The sequence below is a fragment of the Pristis pectinata genome, chromosome 25 (genome assembly GCF_009764475.1).
Source record: "Pristis pectinata isolate sPriPec2 chromosome 25, sPriPec2.1.pri, whole genome shotgun sequence".
Taxonomy (NCBI): domain Eukaryota; kingdom Metazoa; phylum Chordata; class Chondrichthyes; order Rhinopristiformes; family Pristidae; genus Pristis; species Pristis pectinata.
This window is the reverse complement of record NC_067429.1, coordinates 4,054,002-4,068,381: the sequence shown is the minus strand read 5'-3', so window position 1 is coordinate 4,068,381 and position 14,380 is coordinate 4,054,002. Positions and strand designations below refer to the sequence as shown.

General features: G+C 40.7%; 1 protein-coding gene across 1 annotated transcript in view; it reads left to right on the top strand.

The window, feature by feature from the left end:
- npepps (aminopeptidase puromycin sensitive) overlaps positions 1-14,380 on the top strand; it is a 176,966-nt gene that overhangs the window by 113,873 nt on the left and 48,713 nt on the right. The window contains exons 13-15 of the mRNA XM_052038902.1: positions 636-745; positions 5,237-5,300; positions 12,539-12,678. Of these exons, the coding sequence (XP_051894862.1) occupies positions 636-745; positions 5,237-5,300; positions 12,539-12,678 (314 nt within the window). The remainder of the gene's footprint in view (positions 1-635; positions 746-5,236; positions 5,301-12,538; positions 12,679-14,380) is intronic.

Below are 14,380 nucleotides of genomic sequence, written 5' to 3'. Positions count from 1 at the left end.
TTGTGAGATCTTCCAGAATGCAAAATGAATTACATTAAGTTTTTTTAGTATTTTAGCATCAAGAAAATTGCAATTGTGACAGCTATTTGACAGATTTATCTGAAGTTCAGTTGCAACAAAATAGAATGGATTAGTGTTCACTGCCCTTGCCATCCCCAACCCAAGGAAACATGACCACTGTGCCCACATTCGAAAGTGCTGTATTCCTCAACATCGTTATTTGGATGTATACCCACCACCAATTTGGATACATCAAAAGGGAAGTAGGTTAGATGCAAAATTTATATTCCATTGTTGAGTAAGCTGATTTCATTTTGCCCGTTTGTGTTTATAATAAGAGGGCAGGAAAATTGAGCTTGAGTAGAACAGCACTGATGATGTTGAATGGTAGAGCAGGCTCGGACTTTGTACAGGCCTACTCCGAGTCCTATTTCTGTTGTTTCCACAAGTTTTCTTTTTATTTGTCATGTGTATATATAAAGATCAATTATCTTTCCATTGGTGTCTCACCCCGACTTCTATATTTCTGTTAACATCTTATACATAGTTGTAGATTTGTTTTGAGTTTTTGAAATGGGCACATCGAGGGCCCCTTGTGAAAGTATTTTACGTTTCATTTTATTTTTTTTTTACAGAGGATCTTTGGAGCTGTTTGGAACAAGCCAGTGGAAAGCCTATTAATGCTGTAATGAGCTCATGGACAAAACAGATGGGATTTCCTCTCATTTATGTGGAAGAAAAACAGGTGAGTTACTTAGAACAAGTGTATACATCATATCTGTTGACAGAGTGGGAATGGGTTGTGGAATTATAGGAACTTGCATCACAGGTAAACTGGCTTCACAATGACAGGTGAAATGAAGGATGAGGTCCTGCAATTTGAACATGGGTAGCTAGGTAGCAAATTTTAAAAAAAAATCAGGACCTCAAGGTTGTAATCTCTAGGTTACTTCCAGTGCTATGTGCTAGTGAGTAAAGGAATAAGGGATAGGCCAGATGAATGCAAGGTTGAAGAAATGGTGTAGGAGGCAGGGCTTTAAACTTCTGGATCACTGGGGCCACTTCTGGGGAAGGCAGGACATGTACAAGGTGGGCCCAACCTCGTGGGGGTGCAGTTTGCTAGAGCTGTTGTAGTTTGAACTAATTTGGCAAGGTACAAGGACACGTGAGTACAGTAAAATGTGGGAGCCAACAAATAAAGGAGGAAAACTTGGCCTTCAGGCATGTGGGAGGAATGCACTGCTGGATTGCTTCTATCTTAACACAGATTCTGATAAGAAAGGCTGATAACTGAGGGCAGTGATTAACATGGGAATATGATATTGTTGCTATGATGGAGACTTGGTTGAAAGATGGGCAGAGTGGCAAACATTACAAGGTATAGAATCTTCATGGGGGATGTAAAAGAGGTGGCAGCACTGCAGTATTAAATCACAGAATGCATTCTGCAGAAAGGAGGGAAGGTAATCTAGAGGTTTCTTCAAATAAGACCCTATGGTTGGAGCTTAGCAACAAAAGGGGGATGATCACTTTGCCAGAGAGGTGCACTACAGGCCTCCAAACAGCCATCAGGGAATGGCAGAGCCAATACTAGAGACCCAAGTGATCTGCCTGGAGCCAGATGAAACAGGTGAAGTCTTAAATGAATACTTCTCATCAGTATTCACAGTAGAAAAGGATATTGTAGTTGCAGGACTAGACAAGTTAACAATGGGAGCATGATGTGTCCCAAACAACGCCTATAACTAAAGAGGAGAGGGGGACAAGTCATCCATACACACAAAGTGCCTGTTCTATGCTGTATGACTCTGGGAGGTTGCTGTTCAGCCCGTGGAGTCTTGTGACATTCAAAATTGTTTCCTTCTGAAATTACTTAACCGACTTGCATTTGGAAAAATGATTACTTTCTTTCATCACCCTCCAGATGATTAGCCCATCACCACACATTGTTTCAAAATACATGATGTAAAATTTGGAAAAGAAAACTTGGTTGAAATAGTTTCTTTAACAGGCAGAACTCTGCTGGAGATGCAGCAAGGTATACAAGCACACCATGAGGAGCGAGTCCCCACTAGTTATGTGGCTGGCTTTGATTTATTGCCTTTAATTTAAACAAGCCATGTAATTTTTTTTTGTACAGGAAACCAGCTTCTTAAAAGTAAATGTTGTGCGTGGATGACTTGTCCCCTCTCTTAATTAGTTCCGCAGGACTGAGGATGGCTTGCTTCCATTCCAGTTCTGTGGCTTCTGAGTTACAAAGATCCACAGACTGCCACGGATGAGGCAGATTGGGCAGGCAATTGGATGGATTGTTTGGGATGCTGGCATGCTCCTTTCACTGCTTGCATGTGGATGCGTCATGTTCTTATTGTTGACTTGAGGTCCTCATGTTATAGTCATACAGCACTGAAATGAGTTATTTGGCTCACCACATCTGTACTGACCTTTTTGCTCATCTATGCTAATCCCATTTGCCTCCATTAGGTCCTTGCCCTTTAATACCTTGCCTATTTAAGTGCCTCTCTAAATGCTTCTTAAATGTCATGAATGTACTGTATCTGATTCCACCACCTCCTCTGGCAGCAAGTTCTGGATGTAATAAACCATTCAAATCCCCTTCCTCTCACCTTAAACGTAGTGTTGCAGTTGTACGAAACATTGGTTAGACCACACTTAGTGTTGTATTAGAATGGAAGGCTGTAGTTATAAGGAGAGAGTGGCTAGGCTGAGTTTATTCTCACTGGAATGTAGCCTGAGGGGTGACCTTATAGAGGTTTATAAGATTATAAGAGGCATAGATAGGATAGAATCTTTCTCCCGTGGCAGGGGAATTTAGGAACTACAAGGCACAGGTTTAAGGCAAGGTGAGAAATTTAAGGGAGATCTGAGGGTTACGTTTTTCACAAAAAGGATGGTGAATATCTGGAATGAGCTGCCAATGGAGGCGGATACAATTACAATAGTTGAAATGGTTGAAAGAATGGTGGATGGGTACTTGGTAGGAAAGGCATATAGGGATATGGGCATAATGCAGGACAATGGGATTAGTGTAAATATACATCATGGTCGGCATGGATGAGGTGAACTGAAAGGGTCTTTTTCTGTGCTGTACATTTTTATGATTGTGTAATGATAAACCTTTGCCTCTTACTTTTTATACCCCTGTCAAAGGAAAAAGATTCTCTCTGCCCTATCCATGCCTCTTGTAGTTTTATTTCCCTCCATCAGGTCAGCCCTCAGATTCCTTCACTCCAGGGAAAACAAACCCAGCCTATCTGATCTCACCCCATAACTGAAGTCCTCCAATCCAGGCAACATCCTGGTAAATCACCTCTTCACTCTTTCCAGCACAAACACATCTTTCATATAGTGTGGTGACCAAAACTGTACACAATGCACCAAGTGCAGTCTCACCAGTGTTTTGTAAAGTTGCAACATAACATCACAACTTTATTTTATGCTCTGACACGTGAAGGCAAGCATGTCATTTGCCTTCACCACCCTATCTACCTATGTTGTCACATTCGGGGAACTGTGGACTTGAATCCCAAGTTCCTCTTTTCAACATTCCTTAGCACCTACCATTTACTCTATACGTCCACCCTATTTTGACTTCCCAAAATGCATCACTGCACGCTTGTCAAGATTAAATTCCATCTGCCAACACTTTACCCAACTTTCTATCTGATCTATATCCTGCTGTAGGCAACCCTCTTCACTATCCACAACAACAATCATTCTGTCATTCGCAAACTCACTAATCACACCTCCTCTACATTCACGTACAAGTTGTTAATATCTATCACAAACAACAAAGGTCCCAACAAAGATCCCTGCAGTACACCACTGGTCTCAATTTTCCAATCAGAAAAGCAATCTTCGACCACCACCCTCTGTCTCCTATCACCAGATCATTTTTGGATGCAATTAGCCAGCTCGCTTTTGGATCCCATGTGTCTTAACCTTCTGGACCAGCCTAATATGCTCTTCCTTGTCTGTATGGACTTAGTAAGGCATGACAATGTCTACTGTCCTGTCTTTCTCATTCTTCTTAGTTACCACCTCAAAAATCTCAATTAAATTAGTGAGGCAGGATTTCCCTCACACAAAGCCACAATGACTATCCCTGATCAGCCATGGCTTTTCCAAATGTACGTAAGAATAAGATTTTTTTCCAATAATTTCCCTACAACTGATGTAGTTACCTGGTTTATCTCTACTCTTAAATAAAGGAACAACGTTAGCTATTCTTCAGTCTTCTGGCACCTCACCTGTGGCTAATGAAGATACAAATATCTCCGTCAGGACCCCAACTATCTCCTCCCTTGCTTCCCATAGCATCCTGGGATAGATCTAATCCAGTCTTGGGGACTTACCAACCTTTATGCGTTCCATGATATCTAACACCTCTGCCGCATTAATACTAATATGCTTAAGACTATCAATATGTTTGTTCCTAAACTCTATCTTCCACATCTTTCTCCATGGTGAACACAGATGAGAAGTATTCATTTACCTTGAACTCTTACTAACTCTTTTAAAAGACTTTCACTTGTCAGGTGTCATTTTACCCACAATTATCTGCTCTCGCTCTATTTTCACCAGGTCCTCTCTTACACGATTGAAATGAGCCTCTTCTTCCCTCACCACCCACCCACCCCTTCCCCCCCCCCCCCCCCAAAATTTCAGACCTTAATGATGACCAACCTTATTCCTTTCCGTAACTGTCTTAACTAACAGAATTATGGTTACTGTCTCAGTGTTTCTTTCCACTGACACTTCCACCAGTTGCTCAGCTTCATTTCCTGAGATAAGGCCAAGTACTGCCAGTCTCTAGTAGGACTATCAATGTCCTACTATATCGTCTCAAAAAATTCACTCAGATGCACTTGACTAATGCTGCCCCATCTGAGCCCCTTGCACCAAAGCAATCCCAGTCAATGTTGGAAAAGTTAAAATCCCCAACTACTATAATGCTATTGCTCTACACCTTTGTGATTTACTTGCATATCTGTTCCTCTAATTCCTACTCGCTACTCTCGCTACTAGGAGGCCTACAGTATAACACCAGCAAAGTGATCACCTCTCTCTTATTCATAAGTTCTACCCATGTGGCCTCATTGAACAATCCCTTGGAGATTGGAATATTGTGTCACAAAACCTTCAAGTTTATGCTCATTTCACATGCTCGACATTGGGTACAGTGGTAACTAAGAATAAACTTTATCTTTTTCAGGAAAAGGATGACCGAGTATTGAAGATTTCCCAGAAGAAATTCTGTGCCAGTGGACCATTTAGTGGTAAGGACACATACTGCTTTGTTGCAAATTACCCTTAAATATTGAAAAACCTCTTTACACTTCCAGAATTGGACACTTTCCCTTTTCATGTACATCACAATGCAGTTACCATGATCCTCAAAGGATTGCAAATATAGCATTCTTGTTTAATCCCTAAAAATCACAATTAGTTTATGCCAAACTAAAATATTAGGACTTGAAGAATTAAATATATTTGAATTTTACCTCGACAACAAGACTTCACAACTTGGAAATAGCAGGCATTAGATGTAGTTTCAACTTTTTGCCACTGTACCCAAACTAGAGCCATAATTTTTTCCTAATTCATTTACAGAATCTGGATGTCGCTGGCAAAAACAAAATTTGCCCGTTGTTATTTTCTTGAGAAGTTATTGCCTTTCTACCTTCCCCAGCTGAAAGCAACTGGCTTAGCATCACTAACTACACTTGTGTGAGTTTGCTTCTTGCACACTCGTTATCCTTCTGATTTTGAATTGGGGTTACTGGTTCCTTGTGATGTTCCAGTGCAGCATAGTTTTTCTACTGACTTTTAGTTAATTTTCCATTAATTGGAGAGTTGGGCAGAAAAGCAACATTTTCAATTGGTGTGTTATCCAGACTATTTTTCCTTTAATTATTTTCAAAACTTTATCAAAGATATGAGTACAGTATTCTTAGACTAACAATTATTAAGAAGAGGGAAAAGTTAAGATAAGAGGTTCAGAATGAGGATTGAAACCCAACTTCAATGTATTCTCACCATGGGAGGAAGCCTTCAGTTTTGATCAATGTTCCTATAGGAAAATGCAGTTCCCAAGGGGAGAAGAAGAAAGCCCTGCTAAGAATTGACGCATTTGGCGATGTTAATCTTTTATAATTCGAAGTAAATTTTACATCAAATGAGGCTGACCATACCATGTGTTTTACAATTTCAATTTATGGCATCTATGGAACCCCAAAAGGTCTCTAAGTGAGTAATAGGGAAAAGATAGGGCAGATAAACCATAATAGGCTGAGGATGAAATGACAGTTATCACCACCACTGAAATGAGGTGGGAGATTGGAGAGTAGTTCTATGTATATCCAGAAGCCTAACAGGAAAGTGCATGTTTAAAGGCAAGAATGGCTTAAGCTGAGTAGATGACTGGCTGACATTTGTACTGTTGGCCTGGTAATGGAAAAGAATGACCACTTGGGTGAAATGCTTAGCCCTCTTGCACTAGGAATTGTAGCTCATGAGATGGGTCTTCAGAAGAGGAAGGAAAATGAGATGGTAGTGGAGGAAGTATCTGAAGACATTGGATTTGTTGTGTTTCAAATTTCCATAAGGAAACTTGAGCTAAGAGATGTCAAAAGTACAGCAAACTGTGCAGCAGCCTGATTTTTGCATTATAAATCTTGGTACAGAGAGCAGGTTGTGTTATTTCAAGTTGCAGAAAAGTGTAGAATTTCTACTTTTTCCAGCAGAAGATGGTTTTGAATTTACCATTTCTCTGCACTGATGATTTTTACAAGAATTTCCTTGTGTTTCCACCAAGGTGGTGGTAGTTGCCTACTTTGTGCATTTATAAAGTTTTTATAAACTTGTGTTCAGTATTTCCAAACTTGCAACTGAAGTTTCAGTAATATCTTCAGGCTTCAACTTTCTCCTTCTTACACTCTTAATCGACCATTCTGTGTTCCATAAGTTGGCAATATCATGACTGCACTCAATTTGGATATTACTTTGCATGTGTAGTCTGAGATGCGCTCCCATTTTGCCTACCCCTCTTCCCAAGCTCATTGATATCCTTGATTTGGTGTTTGCCCAGATACTGTACAGACTCTCATTCAATTTCGTGAATGAATCCCCAAATTTGGTTAGTAATCTATGCTGCCAGGTTGCTTAATTAAGTGTTCCAACCAACTGCCTTTTAACAGGGTTACCCAAATTTTAATACTGACTGCATATTGCAGTTTAGTTTATCAATTTGAACTAGTTTTGTCTCCTTGGAAGCTAATAGTGACTACATTCTTCAGTAACTCCCATTAAACTCAAATTATACCATATTATTTTCCCCAAACAATTATTGGAACATAATACATTGTCAGCCAGCCCAGTTTTTTGCCACTAACAACAATTGTTTGTATTAAGTCCCTTCAGTGCAGAAATAATCTGCAGCCTCTTGCAATTTGAGCGTTGTTTCAGATACTTCCTCCATTCCAACATTTAAGAAGTGAAGTGAGGCCAATGGTCCAACTCGTCCAAACCAAAATGGACAGAATAATATGGGCCAGTGAGTCAGAGTGTGGTGTCTTACAACTAAGTAACTTGGTCAACATTTTAAGTTGGTCTGAAAAGTCTGTTGAATATCACTGCCAAAGGAAGTGGTAGAGGCAGATACAATTACAATGTCCAAAAGGAATTTGGACAGATACTTAGAGAAAAGGCATAGAGGGATACAGGCCTAATGCAGGCAAATGGGATTATCACAGACAGACATCACAGTCAGCATGGGTGAGATCGGCCAATAGGGTCCATCTCTGTGCTGTACAATTCTGTAGTCATTGGACTGGGATTCCATGTACACTAGATCCGTGGTGGGCTGGCAGCTGCCCGTTCTTGACAAGTCATGTGGACTTTTGTGACAGTTCAATAAATGGAAAGGGGCAAAAGGGAATGAGGTCAGAGGACGACGCCAAGAAATAGGGAGATTTGTTAATTGGTAGAGGGCAGCAGTGAATAGGCTGCTTTCTCCAGGAAATAATTTGTGGAGTATTTTATTTGTAGAAATAATTTGTTCAGCATTGAAGTAAAGAAGATGCCTCCATGTGAAGGAATCAAATAGATCCAGTAAGGAATTCAAGTGAAACTAGTTTAGTCAGTGGTTATAAACTTGGAACTCTTGACTGAGTAAGTAGTTTAGACAAGTAGTGTAAATGCAATTAAATTGAAGCTAGTTATGTGCATGAGGAAGGGATGTTATGCTTTTGGGGTGAGATAAAGTAAAGTGGAAGAAGGTTCCCGTGATGTGGAAACCCTGGGAGGGCCTATTTCTGTGCTGTAAGATCTTGTTTGGTACCTTTCATGGTCTTTTTTAATTTCCAGCTTAAGATGTATACCCATGGATTTGCAAGTGGGAGTTGGGTGCCAGACTCACTTTCCTAACTTTCTGTTGCTCAGGGCTCAAGTGGTAAATGACTTGTGCCTTTGCCTTAACAGTCAGACTACTTTGGTTTGATATAGAATCTGACCATAAGAAATTAGTCAAATTCTATATATTTTTCCCCTCTCCTTTCGCCATCCCTCAATTCCCACCTTGCCTTCCTTGCAGACAATGTGAAAAATTATCATGTTGGGAAGCTACATGTTCCTGATTCTGAGAGGGAGTTCATTAAGCCAGATGGACTGCAGATTAGGGAAAATTGGTATTGAGGATTTCTCAATGTGATAACGGTACATAACCACATGATACTAAATGATGTAGACTGGGAATAATAAGTGCTAGTTTAGATATAATAAAACATTAGAAGTTGTTTCATAGAAACATAAGCTGATAACTTAGAGGGGCACTGGAACAGATGATCAAAGGCTTGATCAAAAAGGTTGGATTTGGAACAGTTCTCGGAGGATTGTGGACCTAGAAGAGTTTGGAGTGAGGGAGGTTTGAGATCAGAGATTTGAACATGAGAATTACTTTCGTTTTAAATTTCTGTTAATGGATTGGGGCAGAGGGATGGGGGGGCATTGTGATTGCATGGGTGTGGATGATTGGGAATTGATGAGGTTTAGAATGGGCAGCAGATACTTGGATGAGCTTAAGTTCGTGGATGATAGAGATGGAGAGATAAGCAGGAGATCTTTGGAATGGTCAGTTCTCCCACAATAAAGTCATGAGGGTTCGTGATGAGTAATGTGCTGAGTGGCTAATGTGCTGAGGAGTGAATTTGACGATAAGCACTATAGGTTCGTAACCAGTCTTCAATTTAAACAAGGGCAATTATAATGGTATGAAGGAGGAATTGTCCAAAGTGGACTCTGCAAACCTGCTAAGAGAAGGTCATTTGAGGAACAGTGGCAGTTACTCAAACAGCTGACCTGTAGTGGAGACGAGACTGCAGATGCTGGCATAGGGAGCAACAAACATTCTGCTGGAGGAACTCAGTGGGTCAAGCAGCATCTGTGGGGGGAGGAATTGTTGACATTTTGGGTCAAAACCTGATGCGGGGAAATTTCTTGGACAGGATGTTGGACAAGCAGGATAATGCTGAAGTGAAGGGATCAAGTGAGGTGCTGACATAGATGTGGATATCTTCACATTCATCTAGAATCTGAACAATTATGAGGAATAGGAAAGGCTATGGTTAATGGTTTGGGAAGAAAAGCCATTACTAGAGTCCTCTAGATCTCTAGCTAGGACTGGATATTTAAGTGTGAACCAATGCCCACTCAGCTGGGCAACAAAGGAGATGAGTTGGAATAGGCTGGTCTGTTCAATCGTGACCAATTCTAGTTGGTGCTGAATTATCACGACTAAGGATAGCACAATAGGCATTTTCCTTGTGCAAGGAAGGAAAACATTCGTTTGTGATTGAGGTGCAGGTTCAGGGTTTGCTTTACCTCTTGTGGTCAAATTGTCTTGTAGTTCTCACTGACTGGGCTGGCAGGTAATGAACACTCACTTGTTTTGAGGTGTTAGATGGCAACCAACACCAATGAATTTCATCTTTAGAACAATGAAACTGGGTAAAAAGGGATGCTATTGGTTATGTTTTCTTGTCTACGAGTTGCTGAGAGTTTTAGAATGCAAGCATTTCACCAAATTTCACCTGTGTGGGTGAGTTATTTTAACTGTTAGCTGATCTGATCACAAAAGAATGTGCATCACATTTTGTTAACCAATGAAAATTTTCCTTAACATTCATTTCTGCCAAACACACTGTATGTGACTGATTTAAGTCACAATTGGATGAATTCAATGAGTGAACTCCTGTTTTTACTTTTGCTCCTTGACTGAGGGAAAAGGTGGACCATGTTATATTTGTGGTACTTGCACTACCCATCAGAGCTGGGATTGATCGAGGATGAACCTGATAGCCCCCTACCTCCTGAAAACCATTTGGCAGAGAATAAGAGCTCTAAAGTGTTCACTGAATACCATGAAGGCTATTTTCAAACATATAAAGTATTGCTAACAAGAATCAGTCTTCAGCAGTATTTGGAAATTAGCTAGTTAAATGTTGGGGATTGAATCACATTTTAAGTAGCACCCCTCTGTGCTATACTCCTGTAGTAAGCAACCATGGATTTCCAGAATTAAAAAAAAACAGATGCATGTTTCAGCTCAACAGGTTGGTCTTATTCAAAATCTTGAAGATAATTAACCTACTGTGGATTTCTGTCCAACATTTTGGCATGGAGTCACAGAGCTGTACAGCATGGAAACAAGCCCTTCAGCCTAACATCAAATACCCATTTATGTTAATCCTATCTAAAACCCATTTTATTCTCCCCACATTCACATCATCTCCCCTCAGATTCTATCACCTAGTTACATGCCGGCGGCAGTATACAGTGGCTAATTAACCTACCAACACTTGCATGTTTGGGGTGCGGGAGTAAACCAGAGCACTTGGAAGAAACCTGCAGGGAGAACATGCAAACTCCACACAGACAGCCCTGGAGGTCGGGGCTGAACCCAGGTTGCTGGAGCTGTGAGCCAGCAGCAGCTGTACCAGCTGCACCATCTTGGCGTCTCTCAGTTTAAATTTCTAACGTGTTCCTTTCTTTTGAAATAATGAACTTAATAACCTATTCTAGCTTTTAAATATTCAAAGATATTCTCTTTTAAAATTGTTCAGAAAACACTTTGCACTCTTTAATATAATTAACATCCTTAAAATAAATTATTACCCAAAGAAACTCCATTCCAAATTCATGGTGGGATTTGCATAACCTAAGAAAGAGCCATTCTCTCTCGCTCTCTCTCTCGCTCTCTCTCGCTCTCTCTCGCTCTCTCTCGCTCTCTCTCTCTCTCTCTCTCTCTCTCGCTCTCTCGCTCTCTCGCTCTCTCTCGCTCTCTCTCGCTCTCTCTCGCTCTCTCTCGCTCTCTCTCGCTCTCTCTCGCTCTCTCTCGCTCTCTCTCGCTCTCTCTCGCTCTCTCTCGCTCTCTCTCGCTCTCTCTCGCTCTCTCTCGCTCTCTCTCGCTCTCTCTCGCTCTCTCTCGCTCTCTCTCGCTCTCTCTCGCTCTCTCTCGCTCTCTCTCGCTCTCTCTCGCTCTCTCTCGCTCTCTCTCGCTCTCTCTCGCTCTCTCTCGCTCTCTCTCGCTCTCTCTCGCTCTCTCTCGCTCTCTCTCGCTCTCTCTCGCTCTCTCTCGCTCTCTCTCGCTCTCTCTCGCTCTCTCTCGCTCTCTCTCGCTCTCTCTCGCTCTCTCTCGCTCTCTCTCTCACTCTCTCGCTCTCTCTGCTTTGGAGCTCATGTGCTGTGATAGTTTTGGAAGAGGAGTTGACATTGTGTTCTAAGGACCTATTCATGGTGAGAGATTACTGAAGTGAAGAAAATCCAGCTCAAACACCAAGTTAATACTTTGTTAATATGGGAGAACTGTTAAAAGTGAATTTGGTCTGTTGGGAGGTATAGTGAGTGAAAGAAAAGGAAATAAAAATAGCTTCTGGATGCTTGTGATCCTTTGAAAAATCTTTTTGAATAAGTTTTAATGGATCTGTAGTGCATGATTATCATTTAGTGATGGCCATCAGTCACAACTGACTTCATGGAGAGTGGAACCCAGTGAGGTTGGCTCTTACGATCTGTTTAAACTATTTTTAAATATCCATTTTTTTCCCCTTTTCTTTCTATCCTGGCACTGACTCTTTGAGTGGAGCTCCAGGCGATATTATCAAATGTCAAGTACCTCTTCAGAATTGTAATTCTTTGTGTGTTCTCCAGTCAGGGAGGTGCTTCATAGCCAAGCCTCTGCTAGCCAGCTGACTTGGATGGTGATGGGGAGCAGTGAAGTTCTGGCCAGTTTTTACACCATCCAATCTCATGGGGCTCTTGATCAAATTGTAGTACATCTTCCAGGCATTTAAGAGTCATTTGGCCCCTGTGCTGTTTGGAAGCTTTGTTTCATTTAACTGATTATTCTGCTCCTATTGAGGTCTTTTCTGCCCTTTGAGGGAAATTGGAGTCAATCTTCTGAAGGGCTCTACTACTTAAATCCATTCATGTATAAGTACACCTCTCCTGTGTTTCCCAGGTAGTGACTGTCCTCACTGGATGGTCCCTATTAGTATCTGCACCAGTGAAGATGTAAGCTGTGATAATATGAAGGTGTTACTGGACCAGCCAGAGATGACTATCACTGTGAAGAATGTGAAACCGCATCAATGGATAAAGGTAGGTCACCAGAGAGCTTCAGAAGTAGTTTAGGGTACGTATTCTTTTATCTTTCAGTTAAATGGACTTCTTCTCTATCCTCTGTAGGTCTTTGCAAAAGAGCAGGCAGGCAACCTGTTTCCTAGGGCTTTGCCAACATTTCTCTTTTATGAACTGCTTCGTGCACACAAGTGAAGTCAAAGTGACTGATCTAATGCTTTGCCTCCATTCTTTGGTGCCTAACATCCTCTCTGTGTCTCTACTGGAAGGCATTTTGATAAGATTAGATATTCTCTGTGTAAGGATGCTGTTTGTAAAAGAAAATGATTCTCTTGGGGCAGTGCATTTGAAACTCAGTGCCAAGTACCATGGAATTTGTACCACAGATCATCAACGGACTATCCCTTTGATCTCATTCTTGCTGTTTGCAAAACTTTCTGAATGAAGCCCTGGCACAAGGGGAGGATTTCATTGCATTTCTCCAACTGTTAGTGTCAGAATAGCTTTTCCAGGAAAAAAAGAACACGTGGTCCATTATTACCCAAGGAAGGGCAAGGTAAAAATGTTTTTGTTCATAGTAACTTAGTTCAATCAAAAAATGTACAAGTTTTAGCAACTGAGGTTTGGATTCTGGCTGCTTGAGATGGATCTTGATCTCCATTATCTTTTATTTTGAAAATAATTTCCTGATGGAGATCACAGTACATTAAAGTATTTCCAAAATGTGCCCTGGTCAAACGTACACAGCCTTTCAGGTCCTTTAGAACAGTTGAACAAAAATTTAAAAAATGTGAAACCAAAAACCATGGAAAAACAACAGGAAATGCTGGAAATTTTGTCCAACTAGCTAGTTAACATCTGGGGAGTGGGGATGGGTAAAGCTTTTTAGTTGTGCACCTTTCTTTAGACACTCGTGAAGGTTAGTTTTTTGACTTCTGTTTTGGCCATTTTAATATCCAGTTTTATTAATTACAATTGAACCTTCAGGAAGGAGCAGTGAAGTAAAAAGGTATGGAGATTCCATATTACCACACTTTAAGAATATAAAATGCAGACTTTGCCATAGGATTGGAATCTTAATGTTTAAGACCAGACAAGTTTGACCTTCATTTTCACCAAATATTTGCATTCTTCATGCAGCAACTTTGTCGATTGCTTCCTGTGAGGTATCTCAACCTAATCTGTAAAATTATAAAGATTAAAGCATAATTTTTAATTGCATCAAATTTTGGATTGTAAATCTCTGACTCGGCCACTAGTTGTATGCCTCTTTGTGTTTACACATCGCTGTTTCTGTTTCCCTGCGTCTTTCCCTCCAGCTATGTCTTTCACTCTGCCTGAATCCTCCCTGTCCATGTTTTTGTCTTTCATAAGCTTCTGTACTCACTGTATACAATCTCTTTGTGGATCTCGGTGATTCTTGTCTTTGCTTTGCTCTTGACCTCCCTCTCCCCCTTGCTCCCCAAATCTCTCCCCCTCTTGATTTTGTCTGCCTCTTTCTCTATCAGTTGTTTATCCCCCTCATTGCAATGTATCTGTGACACAACTGTTAATTAGTCCTTGAAATTAAGAAAATAAACAATGTGCTCTCTTCAAACATCAGTTGGTTCTGCAACTACTAAATGGATTTTTTTTCTCATAAACCCTGTGCAGTTTATATCCTAAAAGTTTGTCAATTTTATATCCATATGTTAAGGTACTTTATTTCACACTTATTTGGTAA